At 42.8% G+C, this 25,792-nt stretch overlaps 1 protein-coding gene across 6 annotated transcripts in view; it reads right to left on the bottom strand.

Annotated features, from left to right (window-relative positions):
- LOC101940050 (uncharacterized) overlaps positions 1-25,792 on the bottom strand; it is a 235,839-nt gene that overhangs the window by 16,025 nt on the left and 194,022 nt on the right. For 4 of the 6 annotated variants that reach the window (XM_065565205.1, XM_065565188.1, XM_065565196.1 and 1 more), the window contains 2 exons: positions 14,431-14,500; positions 11,320-12,774 (listed from right to left, as the gene is read on the bottom strand). In XM_065565205.1, coding sequence (XP_065421277.1) covers positions 12,514-12,774; positions 14,431-14,500 — 331 coding nt within the window. In that variant the 3' untranslated portion in view covers positions 11,320-12,513. Of the gene's footprint in view, positions 1-11,319; positions 12,775-14,430; positions 14,501-25,792 lie in introns of those variants that run through there. The other 2 variants (XM_065565200.1, XM_065565193.1) reach the window with 2 other exon arrangements.

Genomic DNA, 25,792 nt, shown 5'->3' with positions numbered 1-25,792 from the left:
TCGTCTCCGGAACTCCACTGGAGAGAGCGGCGGTAGCGGAGTTGACGGGGGAGCCGCGGCCGTTGATCCCGCACCGTGAGGACCCAAGGTAAATCGATCTGAGATACTTCGACTTCAGCTACGCTATTCACGTAGCTGAAGTTGCATATCTTAGATCGATACCTTCCCCCCCCAGTGTAGACCAGCCCTAAGTCTCATCTCAAGCTCTTTCCACCAATGGAATGCTCTCTGGTGATTTGCTGCCTTCTCATGGCATGCCAGATTTTTCCAGTCCTTTGTTCCTGTAGAACCCAATGTGGCTGGAACATTAGACTGGAAGAGTTTGCAACAAAAACAATATGCAGCATTCTGGGTTTTTGAGTACAGAAGCCATGGCCTCTCCACTTTGTCATCATTGGGGATTTCATGCCAATAATGTGTTGGATGGAAACTTCTATTTTCATTGGTTTGGGAGAACATGAAGTTTTTCACTTGCTGTGGCCCATGCAGTACAAGGAAGTCCCTCAGGCTACTGCTCAAGTGGGTCCACAGTCCTGGATCATCTAGGCTTAAGGAACTAAACTCAGCAGCAGCTTGTTTCTTGCTCCTCCACCACACTGTTCTCTGATCTACACTTTTCTTCAGGAGTGTGCATGGTTACATCCATTTGAGATGGAGATATGGATGCTGCAGTAGCTGCCAGGTCACCTGCACTCTGACTAACTGGAAGATCAGGCATCTCCTCCCCACTCACATCTTCACTGGGGCCGGAGGGCTCACCATGAACATTTGTGTCTATGTATCTCAGGAGAGCTCCTTCCTGATTAGATAGAAAAGCTTCCTTTGCTTTCTTTCTTTTTCTGAATGCTGCCCCAGAGGGGCATTTTCTTCTTTCACTCATGACTGCTGTTCTGTGCCAGCTATAGTGACTCTCAACACTCAGTTGAAGGGGACAAATAAGCAGGCTGGTAGCAGGGCCTGAGTGAGGGAAGATATCAGTGTCTTAAGGGCCTAGCTGGCTCCTACTACTTCAGTTGACTGCCTGTTCTCCTCAAGTGGGTTCAGGGAAGCAGCAGGAAACAGGAAGCTCCCTGAGAAGCTGGTGTTAATCAGTCCAGGCTCCTGGGGGTCCTAGAGAGGTACATAAGAGGCTCCTCCTCCTCTCTCTCCCTGCAGCTCCTGCTGCTTTCTGTTATTCCCTGTCACCTTTTCTCCTGACTGACTGTTATGTCTCTTGTGCCCTCCTTCCTCCAGCACAGCACTTCACCATCTCTGTGCATCTAGAGCAGAGAGAATACATATGCACCAGCAGCAGACACAATTTTTTACACTCTGGGTCTTAGTGGCACCCCCCCTCTCCCCACAGTCTGGCACCTGAGACGGCCGCTTCAGTTCGCTTCATGGTAAGGCCAGCCTTGGCCACAAGGATGCCCAGAGCAAGGAGGTAAGAGTCTGTGTGAGCAGGAAATAAAGAGTCTTGCATTCATCCCAACTATGGTGTGCTGGGTCTCTTTAATCTCTACAGAAACCTCACTAGAACAGGATTTCTTGAGACATCTCTCTCACTTCTTTGTCCTGGCCAGATAGTTGGGTTGAAATACTGTGAATAGCCTCTTCAATGATATTTCAGTGGTGCAAAGGAGCCATAAATTCTAATGAAAAACAAAACAAAAACCCAAAGAGAGAAAGCTAAACCAGAGTTCCAAACATCCAAAAAAAAGTTTTCACTTCAGTTTGGGGCAAAGGTCTTGTTTTCCTGAAGCAGTTCATCCACTCCAGTTATTTCCTGTTCCTATAATGTATAAAGTTCATTTGTTTATCTTTTTATTTGTTTATCATGAACATACCATGCAATATATGACTGAAAAGACTTGTAGGATTGAGGACATGGCAAGAGTCCTTGGCTGGTTTGGCTGAGGATTGCTGGGTGGCAAATGCTTGTTCTGGATGCAGGAGGGTTGTGCAGGGATCTTCTCCCCTCCCTTCCACTCCCCTCCCACACAGCACTATATTATATACAAATGATATATTCATTTAGGACTCAGTTGCTCTAGGCCTCATCCAGAAAAATGTTTAAGTACCGACTTAATATCCTTTTAATTCAATGGGATACTCAATGTTTATGGTTAAGTACTGTCACGAATAGGGATGGATTTAAGTTTATTAGCTTTGCTGAAATGGGGCGATAGGGTGTGATCCTGTAAGGTGCTGAGCAACTCCTAGAAGTACTGAGTGCCTTCAACTCCCAACCTCAAACTTCATTTTGATCAAAACTTGCCCTGTGTGAAATTGTCACTTAATGTTGATTTTCAACAAGTGTTGGAACACTGGGGAAGTTCCAGAAGACTGGGAGAAAGCTAATGTTGTGTCAATTTTTAAGAGGGCAAATGGGATGATCCATGTAATTACAGGCCTGTCAGCCTGACATCAATCCCAGGGAAGATAATAGAGCAGCTGATATGGGCATCATAAGAATGGTAATGTAATTAATGCCAATCAGCAGGGGTTTACAGAAAACAGATCCTGTCAAACTAAATTGATACCTTTTTTATGAGATTACAAGTTTGGTTGATAAAGGTAATAGTGTTAATGTAATATACTTAGATTTATGTAAGGCATTTGACTTGGCACCACATGACATTTTGATTAAAAATATAGAATAAAATAAAATTAACAGGGCACACATTCAATGGATTAAAAACTGGCTAACTGATAGGTCTCATAATGTAACTGTAAACTGGAAATCATGATCAATTGGCTTTGTTTCCAGTGGGGTCCCACAGAGGTTGGTGTTTGGCCCTCCAACATTTCTATTAATGGCCTAGAAGAAAACATAAAATCATCCCTTTGCAGGTGACACAAAAATTGGGGAAGTGGTAAATACTGAAGACGACAGGTCACTAATTCAGAGCAATCGGGATTGCTTGGTAAACTTGGCACAAGCAAACAATATGTTTTTAACAGGCTAAATGTAAATGCATACATACATAGGAACAAAGAATGTAGGGCATATTTACAGGATGGGGGACTCTATCCTGAGAAGCAGTGACTCTGAAAAAGATTTGGGGGTCATGGTGGATAGTTAATTGAACATGAGCTATCAATGTGATGCAGTGACCAAAAGAGATAATGCGGTCCTGGGATGTATGAACAGGGAAATCTTAAGTAGAAGTAGGGGTTATTTTATCTCTATAGCTGGCACTGGTGCAACTGCTGTTGGAATATTGTGTCCTGTTCTGGTGCCCACAATTCAAGAAGGATGTTGATAAATTGGAGAGGGTTCAGAGAAGAGCCAGGAGAATGATTAAAAGATTAGAAAATATGCCTTGTAGTGCTAGACTCAACGAGTCTATTTAGCTTAATAAAGAGAAAGTTAAAGGGGGTGACTTGATCACAGTCTGTAAGTCCACATGGGGAACAGATATTTAATAACGGGCTCTTTAATCTAGCAGAGAAACATATGGCTGGAAGGTGAAGCAAGACAAATTCAGAGTGTAATTAATGAGTAAATTTTTAATGGTAAGAGTAATTAACCACTGGAAAAATTTACCAAAGCAAGAGTCATTGTGCATTCTCCATCACTTTACATTTTAAAATCAAGACTGGATGTTTTTATAAAAGATCTGCTCTAGGAATTACTTTGGGGAAGTTCTATGGCCTATATAGGAGGTCAGACTAGATGATCACAATGGTCCCTTCTGGCCTTGGAATCTGTGAATCATCTGAATGGAATAAATCTATTGATCTTAATGTTTGGGCATTAAAGGCTCCTATAAAAATATGGTTCTGCATCATTTCATAGATTTGATATGTTTTGATCATACACCTTGACTGTACCTTATCTTTTCAATAGCTTGCTAGATATATTTTTCTTTGCATAGTTAGTAGGTTGCAGATGCCAGATATACTGTGAACGATTGCTAAGTCAGTACAGAATGGAGAGAGACACACATCTGGAATATGTCAAAAACAAAAACAACAAAAAAACAAACATAAAAAAACATTAGAAAACACTTACTAGTTTTTCAAAAACTATCCTCACACCATATATAACTTTCTTATGAGACAAAAGAGAGAGAGTTCTATGTTTTTAGATAATGCAATGGCATTATTCATGCTACAAGCCAAATCACTTAAGAAGCAGAACCTTTGCAGTGCCACAAGGATAATACAAAAAATAAAAAAACCACACTTGCTTCCTTTTTTATTTATGAGTATTGACATTCTTGTGCAGTATTAGGAGAGCTCATTTAGCTTCCAGTTCTAAGAATTTTTGAATCTATAGCCAGTAATTATTGGCATTCAGGGGTACAAAAGAGAAAAACAAAGCACACAAATTCTAGCACATTCATGTGGGATTGGGAGTTGAATTAAGATCTTCACACCCCATTGAATTATCAGCCCCCCTATTAGAGCCTTATTAAAATGGTAATGATTATATGCCAACTATAGGCAGGCTGCCGCACCTGTCAAAAATACCCCGATTATCCTGTTCATTCAACTGTCTGGCTCTTGAATCTGTGTCTCAGGTTTACTATTCTGTGAAGTTGGTAGGGTATTTTTAAGAAAAGATACAAGAACAAACACTTCCATAGGGGTGATAGAAAATCCTCTCTGATTTCCTACGCCTAATGCCCATTTGGTATTATGGTATCTTGGACAGCAATAGGAGGAAACAGATACTATTTCACTGGATTTGAGGAAGAAAATAGAGAGGCAAACTACAAGCTCTTTATAAAAAAGAAAGCACTCCTGTTTTAAGATCAAAAAGAACAAAACAAAACCCTCACATCATTACTCATCTAGTGACTAGAATTGTGTTATATACAGCAAGAAAGACTACCCTGAAGTAGAAACTAATACTCTAATACTTTTAAAGGAACATTCCTCTTAATTCTAACATTTGACCAAGTCCACAGCTTTTCCTAATGAAGTGCCGTATTCTCCTGGGTTCTCTTTTAAAATGAATGAAAGCATTTTTCATATTGATCTTCAATAACAAAAGCCTAATCCTGCAAATCCTTTACTCACATAAGCAAGGGTTTGCAGTTTTTTTTTTTATTTAGACTTGGAAGGATCCCCTATACCTTATATTTTAAATTAGAAGTTTTCACTTTAAAATGATAGATAGATAGATAGATAGATAGATAGATAGATAGATAGATAGATAGATAGATAGATAGATAGATAGAATTTTGTCCTGTTGCCTAATAAAACAGAACAATGTGCAATTGCTTCTGCTAATATTAACAGACAATCCTGAAGGAAGAAGATAAAGTATTTTTTCAGTGTTTCAAAAATGTCTTTACACTACCACTATTCCATTAGTTTGTCAAATACCAGAACATAAAAAAATGTTGTTATGAGGGCATTTAGTGGTTGAATGCCATCCACAGAACCTGAGATAGATGCTATGTCAGTAACTGCCCTGAGCACTTTGGGAGGTGGAATAATCAACAAAGCAGAATTTGGTTTGTTTTGGTTTGCTCCCAAAAAGCATTTTCGATTCGAAGCATTTCTTGTGATGAAGCATCAGAAAGGCCAGTAAACATTTTTTTAATTTAAATTTTCAATTAAAGAAATGTCTAAGAGCTTCATTTAATGGGTCTCAGCTACAAAGATATGATTTTATGAACAACAGGCCTGATTCTGCTCCCTCTGATGTCAACAGCAAAACTCCCTTTGCCTTGGGAACACAGATACAAATGTGATGGCTGCTACTATAAGAAGACAGCTACTGTATACAGAGAGGTAGAACACAGAAGGATCAGGCCCCAAAGTGCCATAATTATTAATCTATGAATTGTGGCTGTAACTTTATTTTCTGTGACTGTATATTCCAATCGAGCTGAGGTGGGGGGTCCTCAGTTTAACAGAACTCAGTTTTTAAGTATGTTTTAGTGGGAGAGACAATACAAAAATAGATCACAACATCATTACAAATGTATAAATAAATAACAAAAAGATGGAACTAATAATATGTGCTCAATAGCATCACCCAGACTAATTTGTTTGCATGTTTTATCCTGCTTCCCACCCCTTTGTCTCTGTTTGCCTTTTTGGATTCTAAATTTGTTGCAGCGAGGTCTGTCTCTTACAGTGGCCTAGCACAAATGTGGCCCCAAGTCTGCTTGGAGGATTTGAGCTCTACCATAATATGGGGTGGGATTTTCAAAAGCATTCAGAGCTACTTCAGTGGGGGTAAGGTTAGGCCAATGCTGAGCACATTTAGAAATCCTACTCATAAATAATCATAATCCTTTTGATCAAACTTTTCAAGCGTCCACTAATATCAAGTGCCTCACTGCCTGGGTATGCAAATCAGACACTTGAGCCCTCACTTTGAGCAATAACAAATAGGAGGCTTTGCACCCATATTTCTATCCCCAGTCCTAATCCTGATCAGAGGCGGAATCAACTTGTGGATCAAGTTAGTGCAGCTTCTGGGCTGCTCTAACTTGTGCCGATGGAGAACAGCCCTCAAGGAGCCACTCCACTAACCAGGATCATCGACGACATTAAGTTCTTACCCTGCCCTGACATATCTTTCTTCTCACTCTTAGCCCACCCTATGCCCACTCAGGATTCCCCACTTATAGGGGAATGCTCATTTGCTGCCTTAAGGCAGATATTAGTTCCTTTGTGCAGGACTTTGGAGAGTCTGTATAAACCGACTGATAGACAAGAGCAAAGGTGTAGGGGCAGGAAGCTGTGGGAAAGATAGAGAGGCCACTGGGGAAAAGAGGGTACCTAGTAGGGATGGTGAGTGAGAGTAGAGAGGTAGGCTGGTGGAACGGAGTAAGAGAAGTGACATCTGACTGGATTACTGTGCAGCGGCACTCTGGTGAGAAGTTGTGGGGATCAGCTTGGGGAGTGGGAGTATGTAGTATGCACAGTGGGAGAGGAGAGAAAATACCAGAAGATGAGCTTGGAGGAGATCCTTCTACCTCCCTTTCTTTGATCAAAGGGCTCCTGTACAATTCTTCAAATTAAGGTTTAAAAGAATTTAAAAACGAATGTTTAAAATTCTAAAATGTTGAAAAATGATGGAGAAAAATACATCTATACAGTCTAAGATGACTGTGAACTAAACCTTGTTAATTCACCCAGACTGAGTTTGAAAGTAATCAGAATATGAATATTTAGGGGGGAAAAACACATTACATGTTAAGTTTTAATAATTTTTCTGCCCACATTTAAAAAAAACCCAGACATTATTTTGTGTTCTTTTAATTCAAATGAATGAGTTTTGCCATATTGGTTGAAAATAATGTTTGTAACTAGAGAAAAAAGCTGTTTTTTTCATGATTTTTTTTTCCATGATGGGTCACTTATCCATTATTAGTGAGGGTTATGAGTTAAAAACCTATGAAGGGATTCAAGTTAATAGAGGTCAGTGTTCATGCGCTACCAGTTTGAACAAGGGGATAGATGGATAAAAGACAAGGTAATGATTTGCGACAGGGCCCAAAATTTAATTTAAACAATTAAATTACCCTTCTAAGAGATCCCCAAGGAAATCTATTAAAATACCATCTCCCTCCATCCCCAAAGCATACAAAAGCTGCCTAGTAACTGCCCAGCATCACTTCCTTTGTAAGATGTTGGATGATCCCAAGACAAAAACCATATGCTGTTAGTTTAATGGTAGAGTGATCAACAAGGGTGGGCTATTCTTTAGGTTTACTTGCCCTAAAAATGAGACAATTAATGCCATGCAACAAAATGTCCCAGCAGAAGCATAGGGTCTGATTTTTCTCTCATTTCTGCTGGCTTTTCACTGAGATAATTCCATCAATGTAGTTGAAGTTAGTCCTGAGTTACTCTTACATCAATGAAAACAGAATCAGATCCTTAGAAGGCGAGGCAGGCAAAATGAGTTCCATATTTGTGGGCCACAAAAGCTCCGCAGCCCTAGACACTTCCCCCTGTTTTGAGGAGTATACTCAGGATTTGAACCGAGCTGGCTCAAGCGTGGTGAGCAAATGGGTCCTTTTTTCAGCCAACCATCCTTTTGTTTCGGGGCTCATACAGTCTGGCTGCCACTCAGGCTATGTCTACACTACTGCGGTAAGTCAACCTAAGTTACACAACTCCAGCTACGTAAATAACGTAGCTGGAGTCGATGTAGCTTAGGTCGACTTACTGCAGTATCTACACCGCGCTGTGTCGACGGGAGCGTGTCTCTCTTTGATTTACCTTACTCTTCTCATTTGGGATGGAGTACCAGAGTCAAATGGAGAGTGATCTGCAGTCGATTTGGCAGGTCTTCATTAGACCCGCTAAATCCACCCCCGGTGCATCGATTGCCAGAGCGTCAATCCGGCAGTAGTGCACACATAGCCTCAGTAAGCATCTTGCGTTGTTGGTGCCTCTGGCCAATCAGAGTATGCAGCTCGGAGTGAGCCTCCCGGCCTGGGTAGACAGACTTGTGCTATTAGCGTTTGAGCTAGCGCACCAAAAATAGCAGTGTGGACATTGCAGCTTGCGCTGTCAAGCCTAGGGGTTTGGGGACCTCAATTCTGGCATTTCCTAACGTTTCAGTGCTTGACTTTGCATCCTTAACATCTTTTTAATGTCGTTTTTTGTATATAAGATACATTAAAATTACAGGACTTAGGACTTACAGTGGTTAGGGCTCTAGTGGTTAGGGCACTAGCCTGGGACTCAGGAGACAAGGGTTCAATTCCCTGCTACCTGTGTGACTTTGGACAAATCACTTAGTCTGTTTCTGTGCCTCAGTTCCTCATCTGTTAAATGGGGATAATAGCACTGCCCTACCTCACATGGGTGTTGAAAGAATGACTGTGAGATGTTTAGCTACAACAACAATGAGGGTATATATGACTCTAAGGCCTGGTCTACACTACGAGTTTAGGTCGAATTTAGCAGCATTAAATTGAATTAAGCCTGGACACGTCCACACGACAAAGCCCTTTTTTTCGACTTAAAGGGCCCTTTAAACTGGTTTCTTTACTCCACCTCCAACGAGGGAATTAGCGCTGAAATCGGCCTTTGCGGGTCGGATTTGGGGTAGTGTGGACGGAATTCGATGTTATTGGCCTCCGGGAGCTATCCCACAGTGCTTCATTGTGACCGCTCTGGACAGCACTCTCAACTCAGATGCACTGACCAGGTAGACAGGAAAAGCCCCGCGAACTTTTGAATTTCATTTCCTGTTTGCCCAGCGTGGAGAGCACAGGTGACCACGCAGAGCTCATCAGCACAGGTAACCATGATGGAGTCCCAGGATCGCAAAAGAGCTCCAGCATGGACCGAACGGGAGGTACGGGATCTGCTCGCCATATGGGGAGATGAATCAGTGCTAGCTGAACTCCGTAGCAGTTATCGAAATGGCAAAATATTAGAAAAAGTCTCAAAGGCCATGAAGGACAGATGCCATAACAGGGACGCACAGCAGTGCCACGTGAAAATTAAGGAGCTAAGGCAAGCCTACCACAAAGCCAGAGAGGCAAACGGAAGGTCCGGGGCAGAGCCGCAAACATGCAGCTTCTACGCGGAGCTGCATGCCGTGCTAGGGGGTGCAGCCACCACTATTCCAACTGTGTGCTTTGACTCCATCAATGGAGAATCACGCAACAGCGAAGCGGGTTCGGGGTAAGAGGAAGATGATGATGAAGACAATGAAGATAGCTCACAGCAAAGAGGCGGAGAAACTGGTTTCCCCAACAGCCAGGATATGTTTATCATCCTGGACCTGGAACCAGTAACCCCCGAACTCACCCAAGGCATGCTCCCAGACCCTAAGGGCACACAGGGGACCTCTGGTGAGTGTACCTTTGTAAATATTACACATTGTTTAAAAGCAAGCATGTTTAATGATTAATGATTAATTTGCCCTGGCAATCGCGGCCAGTACAACTACTGGAAAAGTCTGTTAACGTGTAAGGGGATGGAGCAGAAATCCTCCAGGGTCATCTCCAGAAAGCTCTCCTTGATGTACTCCCAAAGCCTTTGCAAAAGGTTTCTGGGGAGGGCTGCCTTATCCCGTCCACCACGGTAGGACACTTTACCACGCCAGGCCAGTAGCATGTAGTCTGGAATCATTGCATAACAAAGCATGGCAGCGTATGGTCCTGGTGTTTGCTGGCATGCAGACAACATCCATTCCTTTTCTCTCTTTGTTATCCTCAGGAGAGTGATATCATTCATGGTCACCTGGTTGAAATGGGGTGATTTTATTAAGGGGACATTCAGAGGTACCCGTTCCTGCTCGGCTGAACAGAAATGTTCCCCACTGTTAGCCACGCGGTGGGGGGGAGGGGTGAAGTGATCATCTCAGAGAATTGGGTGTGTGGGGGGGGGCGGGGGGTAGTTGGGTTTATGCTGCATGTTAACCCGGAAACTGCAGCCCCTCCTTTTACACTGCAAACCCATTTTAAATGGCCAACCGAACGGGTGCTTGGTATGGGAAACGAGGGCGCTGCTTTTTGAAACCATTCCCACATGTTATGAAGGCTAAAAAAGCCAAAAGACTGTGGCTTACCATGGCTGCCTGCAAGCCGAATTCTGTTGCTTGGCACTGCGTGAGTGATCTCTCACACCAAACCGGCAGGCCCTCAATATAAGAGGAAAAATGCGACCTTGTAACGAAAGCACATGTGCTGTGTAATGTGAACAGCAAAATTTAACGTGAAAGAGTGTACCCGTTGTTCTCTAAAATGTGTCTTTTTTAACCATCTCTCCCTTCCCCTCCACCAGCTGCAAATGTTTCTCCTTCACAGAGGCTAGTGAAGATTAGAAGGAGAAAATGGTGGACTCGGGATGATATGTTCTCGGAGCTCCAGATGTTCTCCCACGCTGACAGAGCACAGCAGAATGCGTGGAGGCAGTCAATGTCAGTGCAAAAAGCACAATATGAACGAGAGGAGAGGTGGGAGGCTGAATCGCGGGATGAACAGAACAAGTGGCGGGCTGAAGATGATAGGTGGCGTCAGATTGCTGACAGAAGGCAAGAGTCGATGCTCCGGCTGCTGGAGCATCAAACTGATATGCTCCAGCATACGGTTGAGCTGCAGGAAAGGCAGCAGGAGCAGAGACCGCCGCTACAGCCCCTGTGTAACCAACAGCCCTCCTCCCCAAGTTCCATAGCCTCCTCACCCAGACGCCCAAGAACACGGTGGGGGGGCCTCCAGCCACCCAGCCACTCCACCCCAGATGATTGCCCAAGCATCAGAAGGCTGGCCTTCAATAAGTGTTAAAGTTTTAAAGTTTTAAACTGCAGTGTGTCCTTTTCCTTCCCGCCTCCCCCACCCCTCCCGGCTACCTTGGCAGTTATCCCCCTAGTTGTGTGATGAATTAATAAAAAATGCATGAATGTGAAGTAACAATGACTTTATTGCCTCTGCAAGCGGTGCTCGAAGGGAGGAGGGGAGGATGGTTAGTTTACGGGGAAGTAGAGTGAACCGGGGTGGGGGTGGGGGAGGGTTCATCAAGGAGAAACAAACTGAAGTTTCACACCGTAGCCTGGCCAGTCACAAAACTAGTTTTCAAAGCTTCTCTGATGCACACCACGCCCTGCTGTACTCTTCTAACCGCCCTGGTGTCTGGCTGCCCGTAATCAGTGGCCAGGCGATTTGCCTCAACCTCCCACCCCACCATAAATGTCTCCCCCTTACTCTCACAGATATTGTGGAGCGCACAGCAAGCAGCAATAACAATTGGAATATTGGCTTCGCTGAGGTCTATCCGAGTCAGTAAACTGCGCCAGCACGCTTTTAAATGTCCAAATGCACATTCTACCACCATTTGGCACTTGCTCAGCCTATAGTTGAACAGGTCCTGACTACTGTCCAGGCTGCCTGTGTATGGCTTCATGAGCCATGGCATTAAGGGGTAGGCTGGGTCCCCAAGGATAACGATAGGCATTTCAACATCCCCAACGGTTATTTTCTGGTCCGGGAAGAAAGTCCCTTCCTCCAGCTTTTGAAACAGACCAGAGTTCCTGAAGACACGAGCATCATGTACCTTTCCCGGCCATCCCACATTGATGTTAGTGAAACATTCCTTGTGATCCACCAGGGCTTGCAGCAGCATTGAAAAGTACCCCTTGCGGTTTATGTACTTGGTGGCTTGGTGCTCCGGTGACAAGATAGGGATATGGGTTCCGTCTATCGCCCCACCACAGTTTGGGAATCCCATTGCAGCAAAGCCATCCGCTATGACCTGCACGTTTCCCAGAGTCACTACCCTTGATATCAGCAGGTTTTTGATTGCATTGGCTACTTGGATCACAGCAGCCCACACAGTAGATTTGCCCACTCCAAATTGATTCCCAACTGACCGGTAGCTGTCTGGCGTTGCAGGCTTCAACAGGGCTATCGCCACTCGCTTCTCAACTGTGAGGGCTGCTCTCATCCTGGTATTCTGGTGCTTCAGGGCAGGGGAAAGCAAGTCACAAAGTTCCATGAAAGTGCCCTTACGCATGCAAAAGTTTTGCAGCCACTGGGAATCATCCCACACTTGCAACACAATGCGGTCCCACCAGTCTGTGCTTGTTTCCCGGGCCCAGAATCAGCGTTCCACGCCATGAACCTCCCCCAGTAACACCATGATTTGCACATTGCTGGGGCCTGTACTTTGTGAGAGGTCTATGTCCATGTCAATTTCCTCATCACTCTCGTCGCCGCGCTGCAATCGCCTCCTTGCCTGGTTTTGCTTTGGCATGTTCTGGCTCTGCATATACTCCAGGACAATGCGCGTGGTGTTCATAGTGCTCATAATTGCCACGGTGATCTGAGCGGGCTCCATGATCCCAGTGCTATGGCGTCTGGGCTGAAAAAAGGTGCAAAACTATTGTCTGACGGAGGGAGGGAGGGGCGAATGATAACATGGCTTACAGGGAATTAAAATCAACAAAGGTGGCTGTGCATCAGGGAGAAACACAAACAACTGTCACACAGAATGGCCCCCCAAAGATTGAACTCAAAACCCTGGGTTTAGCAGGCCATTGATTTCACGGAGGGAGAGGGAAGCAAATGAATACAGAACAAAACTGGTCCATCTATCTTTTACATCTTAGGCTGGCAGCAGACAGTGCAGCATGACTGATAGCCATCGGCATCTTCTGGGTGCTTGGCAGAAGATGCTGTATTACGACTGCTAGCCATCATCGTCAAGACGGTTCAGTAGGACTGCCGGCAGGACTGAGTCTCCAGGAGACAAAACATGTCTGCCCAGGTGCCTCTGACCGAACTCACTGAGGAATATGATGATGATGGATATCAATCATAATACACCATCCACTGCCAAAAGGCAAGGAGCTGCTGCTGTATAGCAATGTAGCCCCACGTCTGCCAGCACCCAGAAAGCCGATGACGGCTACCAGTCATACTGCACCATCTACTGCCAAAAGGCAATTAGCTGCTGCTGCTGTGTAGCAATGCAGTACCATGTCTGCCGGCACCCAGATGACATATGGTGACGGTGAGCTGAGCTGAGCTGAGCTGAGCGGGCTCCATGCTTGCCGTGGTATGTTGTCTGCACAGGTAACCCAAGTAAAAAGGCGCGAATCGATTGTCTGCCATTGCTCTGACGGACGGGGAGGGGCCTGACAACATGTACCCAGAACCCCCTGCGACACTGTTTTTGCATCATCAGGCATTGGGATCTCAACCCAGAATTCCAATGGGCGGCGGAGACTGTGGGAACTGTGGGATAGCTACCCACAGTGCAATGCTCCGGAAGTCGACGCTAGCCTCGGTACTGTGGACGCAGTCCGCTGACTTAATGCACTTAGAGCATTTTATGTGGGGACACACACAATCGACTGTATAAAACCGATTTCTATAAAACCGGCTTCTATAAATTTGACCTAATTTCGTAGTGTAGACATACCCTAAGAAATAGATAAGGTCCACTTGGCTGTTTAACACGTCATACTGCAGGATTCTTCCCTAGAGGATATCTTCCAATGCTTTTTTTCTAGTCTTGTTTTAAACTATTAAAGTGATGGACTTCCCATCATTTTCCATATTTGGCCAAATACTCTATAGCTAGATGTGCTTTAAAGCTACGAAACACAAGTAAACTTTCAAAATAATAAGCTAGGAACACACACATTCTGCTGAGTTATCATACCCACTGAGTTACATCTGATTTGCCTTCAATTAGTCCCCGGTCTACAAAGCCATATGCATGTGCGTAACTTTGGGCTCAATTCCGCAAAATAATAAGTATCCTGGTCCCAATTCAGTAAGCACATGCTTAACTTTAACCAAATGAGCAGCCCCACGGAATTCAAGAAGACTACTCATGGGTGTCAGGTTATGTACATATTTAAATCTTTGCAGGATTGGGCTTCAGTGTGGGTCTCAAATCCCATTACAAAGATCTATAGCAAATCCAGGGTGGTCATCTAACAATGAAAGTGGGGTTTCTTCACTCTAGAAGACTGGGTATTTTTAAAGTACAATAGAAAGGTTCACTTACCCTAGCATTGTACATTTTCAGTTCCAAGGCTTTAAAATCCATGAGGCCAATCAATGCTCTCATAAAATTGCTGCAAAATATCAACAACAGAAATAAAAAAGAGGCACTTTTACATAACATGATTATACTTTTTCTTGATGGTCTCTAAACTACTTAGTTCTCCTTAGAAAAAAAAATAAACTACAGATGTCACGTTCTATTTTATTCTCTATCCTTTTCTAATTGATTTCTTCACATATCACTACAGATGATCCTGAAGTAAAACTTCTGGATGTGAACTGTCCCAGTCGAAGTTGGCATTGAAGTTCAGCATGTACCACTCATATTCTGCCCCTGGATCCTCTGGGTATGCTTTCACTACTTCCATTGAAGTAAATGGGAGCTGGATAGATATCTGAGGACAGAATGTGACCCATAAGGTCAAATTTTATTCTGATTTACTTAAGTCAGGGCAGGATTTTGCCCATACACTAAGGCCCAGATCCTCAAAGGTATTTTGGATAACTTCTATTGATATCAATGGTAGTTAGGACCCAAAATACCTTTGAGGATCTGGGCCCAAGTTCCTAATTCAACAAAGGACTTAAGTATGTGCTTAAGTGCTTTGCTGAATAGGGGCCTATAGTAACTGAGATTTTTGTATTTATTCTGCCATACATCAAAAAAGATTTCCAACAAAATTCTTGCATATGTCAAAAAAGATTTCACTGCCAACAATGACTCATCTAACCCTTTTACATAGTAATGACTAGACCAGGGGTTCTCAAACTGGGGGTCGGGACCCCTCAGGGGGTCGTGAGGTTATTTCATGGTCGGGAGGGTTGTGAGCTGTCAGCCTCCACCCCAAGTCCCGCTTTGCCTCCAGCATTTATAATGGTGTTAAATATGTAAAAAAGTGTTTTTAATTTATAAGGGGAGTATCACTCAGAGACTTGCTATGTGAAAGGGGTCACCAGTACAAAAGTTTGAGAGCCACTGGACTAGACAAACCAGAAGCTGAGCTCACACAAGTGTCCTGTCTCCCCTCCCTCTTACAATGATGTAAATCAGAGTAGCTCCACTGAAGTCAGTGGCGTTCTTTCAGATTTCCCTGTTGTTTCAGAGAAAAATCTGGCTCATGAATTTACAGGGCGACTACAAACTGCTGTGAAGCAAATCATGGACATCGTGCTTTGTGGAGTATTCCTGATTGACAACACTGTAGGAGGAGAAACTTGCTTGGGTGTAACATCAGTTTCGTGCAACTCCACTGAAATCAGAGGAGATACATCAGCATTAAAACTGGTGTAACAGCAGAGAGAATCAGGCCCATTATCTTCCAATTCCAGGTTGCAACGATATGAAAGACAGCAACTCTTTGTACAGTACACCATCCACCTCTTGTAACTGAGAGCCATACTTACTGCCAGGTCTTGATGCAACCAACCCAATAAGTGGTGAATTGGTGTGTTGTAATTTTTTTTCTTGTTTTGCAATTATTACATAAAACTAGCTCTGCAAATATAGTCTAATAAAGTTCTTACCAGCACGGGGGGGGGACTTAGACCAGGTCTACACTTAAAACTTTTGCTGGTCTGGGATGCAATACTTTTGTGTGTGACATTTTTAATATCAGCAAAAGTCCTAGTTTGGATCAGTTAAACTGGCAAAAAGTGCTTGTGCTGATTTTGTTCAGGGAACTGATGTAAGCTGCGTCTAATACTAAGAAGGTTTGCCGATATAACTATACCAGCAAACCTTTTCTATGTAGACTAGGTGTATGACATACTGGATCTCTCGGTGCCAGGCAAATTCACCTTTGCCTTTATTCTGAACAAGTTGGGTCCATTCTTAATTTCTTGTTTTGTGAGAGCAAAATACGGAGATGGTGACATATCTGAAGAAACTGCCCCATGTGCCTAAATAATCAAAGTCTCATTTCCATCTTGTTGGGCCATATCCTGAAGTCCTAGTCAGACAAAATTCCCATAAATCAAAGAGGATTTCTGACTGAGTAAGTCTTCTGGGATTCAATCCGATTACTTTACACCTAGGGAGGAAGGAGGGTCTTGCAGTAAAGACATTGCATTAGGACACTAGAGATCTGATGTCAATTCTTGGCTCTGCCACGGGGGTGACCACCCATCTCTTATTTTAAGGGAGCATCCTTTATTTCAATGATTTGTCCCTTAGGGCGACTACCCGTTCCTTATTTTAAGATATATTGAAATGTATTAAAACTGATAAACATTTTAAACATTAAATGAAGCTTATGATAATTGCATTGTATATTTGAGAGGAGAAATGTACACTTGAGAGAAAAACACATGATATGCTAAGGGAAATGATGTTTCCCTAAAATGTCCCTTAAAATAAAGCGTTGTCATAGGGTTTTCATAGGGTTTTCCCTTATTTCCACCCAACAAAGGTGGTTACCCTATCTGCCACAGACTACATGACCTTGGACAAGTCACTTAATCTCTGTGCCTCAATTTCCCATGTTGAAAATGGGGATACTAATACTCCCCTTCTCCCACCATTTGCCTCTTGTCTATTTCGGCACCTTTGGGCAGGGGCTGTCCTAATACGTATTTGTACAGTGTCTACCTCAATGGGGCCTCTCCGTCCTACCATAATACAAATAATAATAAAAAGTGCTAGATTTCTGAATATGCCTTTTACCAGCCAAGCTTCCAATAAACACAAATGAAATGTTAACTATTACATGACTGGAAATAAGGGAAAGCGTCTGAGGAGCCTGTAAAGGGACACTGTACTCCAGGAGTCCTGCTACGTGGGAGCTAGCTGTGCTTCCTCATGCAGCAGCAGAGTCATAAGAAAATTCTCAGCCAAAAGCACAATGAGACCTTCCCCCACTTACACTTATCCCTGTGTCATTTTTTTCTGAGGGACTGACTCCTCATTTCACCTCACATTCCAATTGCTCTGTCTTTGTGTCTTTGCTCTGCTTCTACAAAATCTTATTTTCCGTTTAGCCAGAGCTATGTCAGGGTTTCCTTCCCCTGCCCCCCCCCCCATCCATGCATTTGAAACAAAAGTGTAAACTACAGAAACTATTTGCATTTCACGGGTATTCACACATTGTGCCAACACGATGGCCCAAAAGTTTGGCGGGTAACCTTGCCCAGAGAATTCGTGAGCTGATGATGAATGGCTGTGAAGCCTTTGTGATTGCTCAGGCTCCATTGTTGGTCAAACAATGGAGGAGGACACAAGTCTGGCTCAGGAGAGCAACGGATAAAATTGTTGGGCAGAATGGCGGGCTCCTGCCGACATGACCACTTGTTGACATTGAAAGGATTCAACAACAAGTGAGCAGAAACAGAAACGATTCTGTTCGGCAAGGCTATTAGTTGCAACGTGTGGCACTGGAGCGGTCACTCCTGATGTGTTTCCTCACTAATGAGCTCTGAATGCCCTATTAAACTGGGAGGCTATAGGCCCAGAGCCACTAGGACAATGGTATGCATGAATGACTCCCCCAGTTCCTATTGGCTGGTCAGATGAAGGAAGCAACTGGCAACACTCAGATTTAAACAGGGCTGACAGTACAGTTAAATGATCATTAATTAGAGTTGGTGAACAGATAGCGACTCAAAGCAATTCTTAATGACAAGATAACAGTCTAACATTACTCAGCTTTGAGCAAGTTCAAGCTTGCACCATGTCTCGTTCTTTGTATTATACAGACTGGCATCACACTGATTTTAGGCTCTTTCATATATTCACAAACAAAAACACTTTGTTAAAAGTGTGTCAAGGTTCAGAACATGAATCCATTTTAAAAATAAATAAATAAATACACTCTTTTTATAAAAAAAAACTACATTTAAAAAAAACAAACTGCTAACTAATTAAAGCCTCAAATAGACAGATGAGGAATCCAGCCAGATCATCTTCTGCCATATAATCCTTCATCACCCACTGTCACCCTCCCTGACATAACATTGCCCATCCAACCTCAGCTTTGCCCTTCGGTTTGCTTTGTCTTTGGACATTTCAATGGATAATGAGAACATTCAGCATTACAGCAGTAAGGATTCAAAAGCAAGAGTTTGGATGGGAGATAAATCATCATGCTCCAGGGCATAAGCCGACCTCTGTCTGATGGGGTTAGGAAGAATTTTTTCCTGGGGGCAAGTTATTTCATAACTGCCGACTGCTGGATTTCTTGAATTTCTCTCTGAAGCATGAGGTACTGGGCATTACTGGAGACAGGGCACCGGCTCAGCAGGACCATAGGTTCGGTATGACAGGTCCTATGTCATGGAAATATTCTATTGGATATTTACACTGTTAATTTTATATATTGCTTAGTAAATGCATTGGAAAGTTTTCTAAAGAAATATAGTACTGGGTAAATGAAATTATGTCAGAGCACTGCAAGTTCTCTCACTGTGTGATGTGTTGGTAAAGCAGAAGAATATAGTTACGATTAGCATTGGAAAGACTGATGTGTTTGGTATTTTGAAATGTGTTGATTATATGGCTTTGGAGTTTTCTGGGAGTGTATGCAGATCTTGCAATTTTGTATTTTAACCATATTAATTATACTCTGTAGCAACTAATTTATGTAGTTTTTCCACAGGAGGTAATGATGTAGTATATGTTAGTGATACTGCATACTGGAAATGGATTCCTTGAATAAGAGATTATACAATCTCATGGTAACTGGGTTGTTCTGAAATGCACACATATTTTTGCAAATTTTAGGGGGCAAAGTTAAAGTTGGGTGGGTGATGTTAGTTGGGTGTGGCAAGAGTGATTGATGAAGGGTTGTATGATGAGGAACCGGCTGCATCTACTATTTAGACTGTAAACTCCCCAAAGCAGGGATCATCTTTTTGCTCTGGGTTTGTACCACGCTGAGCACAATGGGGTCCATGACTGGGGCTCTTAGGGACTACCACAAAATAAATAATAAATTAACTCTTTGTTTCCAGCCTCTTTTGGGGGGGGGCAGGAGGAAGGAGGTTTGAAGGAGCAGATTTTTTTTTGAAAGAAACTAATTTTTGCTCTGTAGAAACACTTTCAGCTTTAACTTCTTTTCAATGAATAATTTTATTGTGAATTTCCCCTGTTTGATGTTTTTTGTTTGGTTTTGTTTTTTAAGAGTTCTGAAAGTTTAAACTGGGAACCCTTGTTCTGAATGATCTTATTATTCTGACCAAAGTGGTGCTCCAAACTGGTGGTCTACAGCAGCTCCATAGGTAAGCATGTGGCTGTTTGTGAGACTTCTGCACAGAAGGAAAAGGAGAGGGAACCAGATGGAAAATGTTAATCATGCAAAGATTTGCACCTAGAAAATTATAAGCATTTTAGGTTTCTAATGTGCATAAAAGACTCTGTTTTCCCCTGTGACCGTACACCTCTCTCCAGCCCAGTTGCAGCGGCACTGGTTTCTTCTGGGGGGAAGTTCATGGGGGCTGGGAATTGGGCTTTTAGTGGGAAGCCAGTGACAAACTAAACATGGGGTAGCTCCCATTGTGCCATAATCAATTCTTACATAAAAAAATAATTTCTCAATTTTCATGTAGGTTAGTAGGTCCCAAATGTCACTCTGTTCCCTAGATGCAGAGAAATGGTGTGGTTCTGCTGCAAAGGGGTGGGCAGGAATTGATAATCCTACAGAGCCAAGATACCGTGAGGCATCTCCACACTGTCCTACATAATGTGGCCTTAGAGGCAGAAAGGGTGGAGCAGAATGGAATTGGGGTTGATGAAACCTATTTTTATTCCCTAAAACCCCACAACAAGGGGGTTTATCTAACTCTTGGAGCACCCTCTTCACCAAGTCCACCTGCTGAGGCACGTCAGAAGAGGTTGGTGGGCTTAGAGGATTTGGTTCATAATACATTGGTCCATTATGTGATGGACCCATTGTATTACCACAGTTAAATTTGGGTTAAATTTTACACTTAAAGCAGGAGCTCAACCTCTTTGTCTTGTATGAAAAACACAGTGTATCTGCTCTGAATATTCAGCACATAATCTCTTAGCAAAGCTTGAATTTTCTGAGTTTCAAGATAATCTGTTAGTTAGAGTCTGAGTTCCAATAAGTTAAAAAAGTTCACATGTTCTGGATCTCACGAATTTTCAGGCCCCTCTAGCTTATATATATAAAAAACCCCTACACATTGTAGAAAGTCAAGCATTTGTACTCGGTGAGAGTTGCAGAATTAATTTACTTAACAAAAAGGAAAAAAATCAAGTTGTTAGCATGATTCATTGTAATGGAATCCTATTATATTTCTAGAGAACCTGACTATTTTCATTCATGAAAAATTCTATAGTTTTCCCTATGGGAGGAATATAAAAATGCAAGAGAAGTACAATTGTGAAGCTTAGGAGCATAGTGATGTAGCAGTCCTGGGTTTAATTTCTGTAAGGTGGGTTTGTTGCCTGTCCACACATTTGGGGTCTGAATGCATTGTTTTGTATCATTATTATTTTAAATCAATAAAGACATTGAAATATTAACAAACCCTTGTACCCATACATTTTTGAAAATTGGTTTGTTATTTTAACCGTTGTATAAATATACCAGCTTTGATTTTCCAATAATTACTTCCATTATGAACTGATTAATATTAGTTAACATTTTTATTTCTGTAGTGCCTAGCCTAGGGTGACCCATCTAGATAGGAGCCCGACAATGCTGGACACTGTATGAACATATAGGAAATGATGAGTTATGTTAAAGCCTCTCTAAAAATTACCCGTTCCTCCTAGTAAAAAGATAATTGAAGAGAAGTATTGTATATTCACTATGTATTGATGCCTAGGCTTAGGGTGACCAGATGTCCTGATTTTATAGGGACAGTCCCAATTTTGGGGTCTTTTTCTTATATAGGCTCCTATTACCCCCCACCCCCATCCCAATTTTTCACATTTGCTGTCTGGTCACCCTACCTAGGCTGAATTCTCTTAAGACTAATTGGAGTTCTGAATGTGCGCTGAGTGAAGAATATACCTCTGTGCTCCACATAGGAAAAGAATGTTTGGTGTGATTAAATAGGGAAGTCCGGGCACTGCTTAAGCTATGCTGTCTGGCAATGGCCCCCAAGGAACTGTTCACCAGCTTGGAATGGCCAGAATGGAGCAAATTCTGGCCATATACTCACCCATACCAGGGGAATCCTCAGCTGGGGCGATCCACAGGCTTTCTAGCTTCCTTTGCACCACCCCAGCAGTTCAAATGGTCGGGGGGGAAGGGGGAGAACATTAAGCCCACAGTTCTGTGTCCTCCAGATGATACATTTCCTTCATTTTGTAGCGCATAATGACGGTATTCAGATTAGACGGATCACATATAATGTATATAGGGTTACTAGCAGGCTAACACTATTTTAAAATCCTCGGTGTGATGATATCTGTTTTCTTTCTCAAGACATGCATTAATATAAAATGATATTTCATGCCATTTAAAGACAGGCAGGTACTATACGGCCAGCCTCCTTATGGTCCGTAATTCACTGTGAGATACCCTGTTGATGTAAACTTAGTTTAAAATGCAAAAAAAAAAAAAAAACCCTCTTTCAAAAAAGCATTCAAAGGAATGTCATCTCTGTGAAGTTTCAATAAAACCAAAGAACATTCAGATGCATCAAACTGTAATGTCTCCTGTCTCAGATACTTCTATACCATATGGCCAGAGAGAAGCAGATGGACTAGGTCACAGCACAGGGAAGAGAGAGAAAGTCTGCATTGTTATCTGACCCACTGGGCCAACAGTAACAGACTGTCCCTAGTGATCAGGCTATTATTATCAGAAAGATCTGATAAAAACCTGATACTTGCATTTATTTTCCCTCAAGTAGTTCTCAGATGTGACATCTGAGCAAAATGACCTTTATTTTGCAGATCTGTTTATTCTGAAGCGGGAACATTTGAATCATAGAGGAGCAAATGACTAGAATGCACTTTTCTTTTATTGATTTTAGAAAATCAGGTTATTCTTACCTGATCACTTGCCTAAAGTTCAGAAAACAGCTTGTCTAAACATTATAAACTCAACAACAAATAAAGAAAAACAGGATTTTTTTTATTGCTGCTCGCACTTCCACTGACAAACATAAGCCAGCCAACTAAAGCGGTACAGTATAATGTCTACGAGAAAATGCCTATGATTTTTGTCAGGATATTAACTGAAGAGTGCTATGCTGCTGTATTAACATTAAATTAATTGCCTTGCATTAACAGCTACTAAAGTCCCTCAACATATTAGATCATACTGTACTGGCTTCTAATAGCTTCAAAGTCAAATGGAAATAATTTTTATGGATATTATTTGGGGGGGGACATTTCATGAAATTAGCACTTATGAAAAATGACAGAATAACACTCCTAAAGGTAGAAGACTATTTTTTCATTGGGAGTGGATGTTAAGCACCTCACAGAAAGCACAGACCCGATACAGCAGGAGCTGTTACAGTGCAAGGATTATTTACTGATAGGGGTTTTTTTAATGGCACTTATTAGTGTAGTTTCTGAGCACCTCACAACTATGAATGGATTTATCCCACAACCCCCTGATAAGTATCATTATTCTCAGTTTTACAGATGGGGAACTGAGGCAGAGAGAGCTCACATGGCTTGCCCAAGATCCCACAAGAAATCTTTGGTAGATCCAGGAATAGAACCCAGATGGCCTGAGTCCCAGGGTCTTTAACCACAAAACTATCTTTGCTCACAACACCTAACCAATGTTCCTCAACCACGACACTGAAGGAACGATTGTTACTCAGCTTTGGGTCCCCATGTCCTTTCAGTTCTTGCTTTCTGATGGCTCTACCAATCAGAGTGCCAGCTGTGATGGTGGATTTTATTAAATGGGCTGTCCTCCAGGACTGGGTTGAGACCAACTCATTTTATACAGTCCATCCACTAGCTGTCAAAAAAACCTGGCTTTTGATCCACAGTGACTGTGTCAGATTCAAATTGGTGATGTGGAAGTAAGAGGAACCCTGTTCCATTACCTGTCCTCCGAGATACTGTTGAATATGCAGCTGTAAACAAGAAACATATGGAGCTAAAATGTGGCTCAACAGCCAGGCTTATGGGTGAAGGGGCAGAGATGCATTGTCCCAGCAGGAACTCACAGGGTATGTCTACACTGCAGTTAAACACCCATGGCTGGCCTGGGCTTGAGTTGGAACCCAAGGTCTGGAACCATCCCCCCCTCACAGGGACCCAGAAACCAGGCTCTAACCCGAGCCTGAAAGTCTACACTGAAGTTTTAGAGCCCCGCAGCCCAAGCCCCACGAGCCCTAACTCAAGCACAACGCTACCCGGAGCACCACAGAAGGGGAGACCAAAACTAGCCCCTGTGAAAGAGTACCATGTGTATTCCCTCTAGCCCTACTAGCTCTGCTGGCCAGTACTAATGCAGAGTGCCCACAGTATTTGTGATTGCCCTTCCCCATTTGGGGACGCCAGTCAGCTATCGCCTGGAGCAGTCGTCCTGCTCAGGTTGTGTATGGGCTGTGATTGCGAGCACAGACTAGCAGAGTTGCTGTGCAGGTGAGCAAGGTGGAGTAAGGATTTGGCATCCTCTGCCCCCAACCCCACACTGTGCAGTGCACAGGGCCAGGCACCAATCTAGCCTAGAAATGAAACTTGACTTTCTAATTATTGAAAAATCTTGTCTAAGGGCTTTTCTGTACAAAATAACATTAAAATAATGATGTCACCATTTGTCTGTTCAACCAAGTGGAATCCTTGCCTTGGCTCCCCCGGCTTTTGCCCCAGACTGAATAAACTCAAGTTTCTTTTCAGGAGTTATTTCATAGCCCTGACACTTGGGCATACAACAGACAGAGATGGAGACGCCAATTTTACAATGAACAATGGTGCTGAGTTCTCCTCCCAAATGCAAGCTATTTTGTAAAGGCAGATTCTGCTGACCAAACAGTGCTGTTTGACCTTAAGCACAAGCACAAAAAGCAGGGAAATTCTGAGCTTAGAATTTCCAACACTTATCAAAATGATAATTTCAACCCTGTCATTCAAATGTCACTCAAATGAAAACACAATTTAATGTTAATAAGAGATGTTATTAGAACACTCTGAACCTAAGCAATTCTTTACTGATTCTGCAATCATTGGCTAGTGTCCTTGAGTTGCATTCCCCTCTTGATACACTGTACATTTAACTCATTTAACACTTGCATGGAGAGGAGGAGATTGTGGGGGAGTCTGGACCCCAAAAGTGCTATAGAGGTGCCCTGGGGGTTCTCTGCCCCTCAACATGGAGATGATTTTGGAGATGGGCTGGAGGAAGGACAATGCGTGTGTGTGTCTGTCTGCGCGTTAATTGCGGGGGGGATGAGGGGGGGCATGGGAACTAGAGAACCCTTAAGGGGAGAATTACAAACAGTACACATAGGCCACTACACCGCCTGTTTTCTAGGCTTGTAAGTTGGGTCTGAAGTATGGCCTAGTGCAGATGATATTCTATGATTCTATGTGTGCGCATAGAACTGCCCTCTGTTACTTGACTTATACTTTAACAGCAGCAGCAGAGTTCCCTGAGACATTTCACACATGGAAAAAGAAAGTGCCTGTGTGTGTTTCTTTCTTTCTTTTTTTCCCCAAGAGGCTTAAAGTTCTGCTCCTATATAAATATTCAGAGGTCTGAAAAAGTGGCCCAGAATACAAAAATGTCGAGCACTCAGCAACTCCCAGTGCAGTCAGAGGGAGCTGCTAGGAACTTTTCAGCACTTATGAAAAATGAGCCACTCATCTGGACATCTTCATACACTTTAAGGGCTAGCGGTGGGATCTGCAAAATTGCCTGAGTGATTTAGATGAACAAAAAGAACAGGAGTACTTGTGGCACCTTAGAGACTAACAAATGTATAAGAGCATAAGCTTTCGTGGACTACAGCCCACTTCTTAAGAACAAGTCCCTTTAACTTTCAGTGGGACTTCTGCTTTTAAGTCAATTAGGTGCTTTTGAAAAGCTTGTTCCAGTAACTGGAAATGGACTACAAATGACAGTCAAAACTGAACTCTGTCACAATATTTGCATTGCTCTCCCATGTATTGTCTTGGCTTGATGTCGCAGTATACTTTTTATTAAAAGCCACACAAACAGCATCGTCTGATGCTTGCTGGAATGTATCAATTTCTGGATTAAGCTGTCCCATTGTTTTGATGTGAAGTTATAGTTTAGAGATCAAATGGGACATGGCCTAGCCTAATCTAATATCAACAGCCTGTAATAGTGATGGGATACTCTGCACTAGAGAGCAATCTAAGTCTTTAATTACTTCAGCTACTGATAGATCAGCTCTCGCCCCCTCAAATTCCTTTGTCAGTGAGGAGTTAAAATTCATGAGCATCTTTGCCTCTGAATACT

The sequence above is a fragment of the Chrysemys picta genome, chromosome 1 (genome assembly GCF_011386835.1).
Source record: "Chrysemys picta bellii isolate R12L10 chromosome 1, ASM1138683v2, whole genome shotgun sequence".
Classification (NCBI taxonomy): Eukaryota; Metazoa; Chordata; order Testudines; family Emydidae; genus Chrysemys; species Chrysemys picta.
The sequence above is the reverse complement of the archived record's forward strand: the minus strand, read 5'-3'. Positions and strand labels throughout refer to the sequence as shown.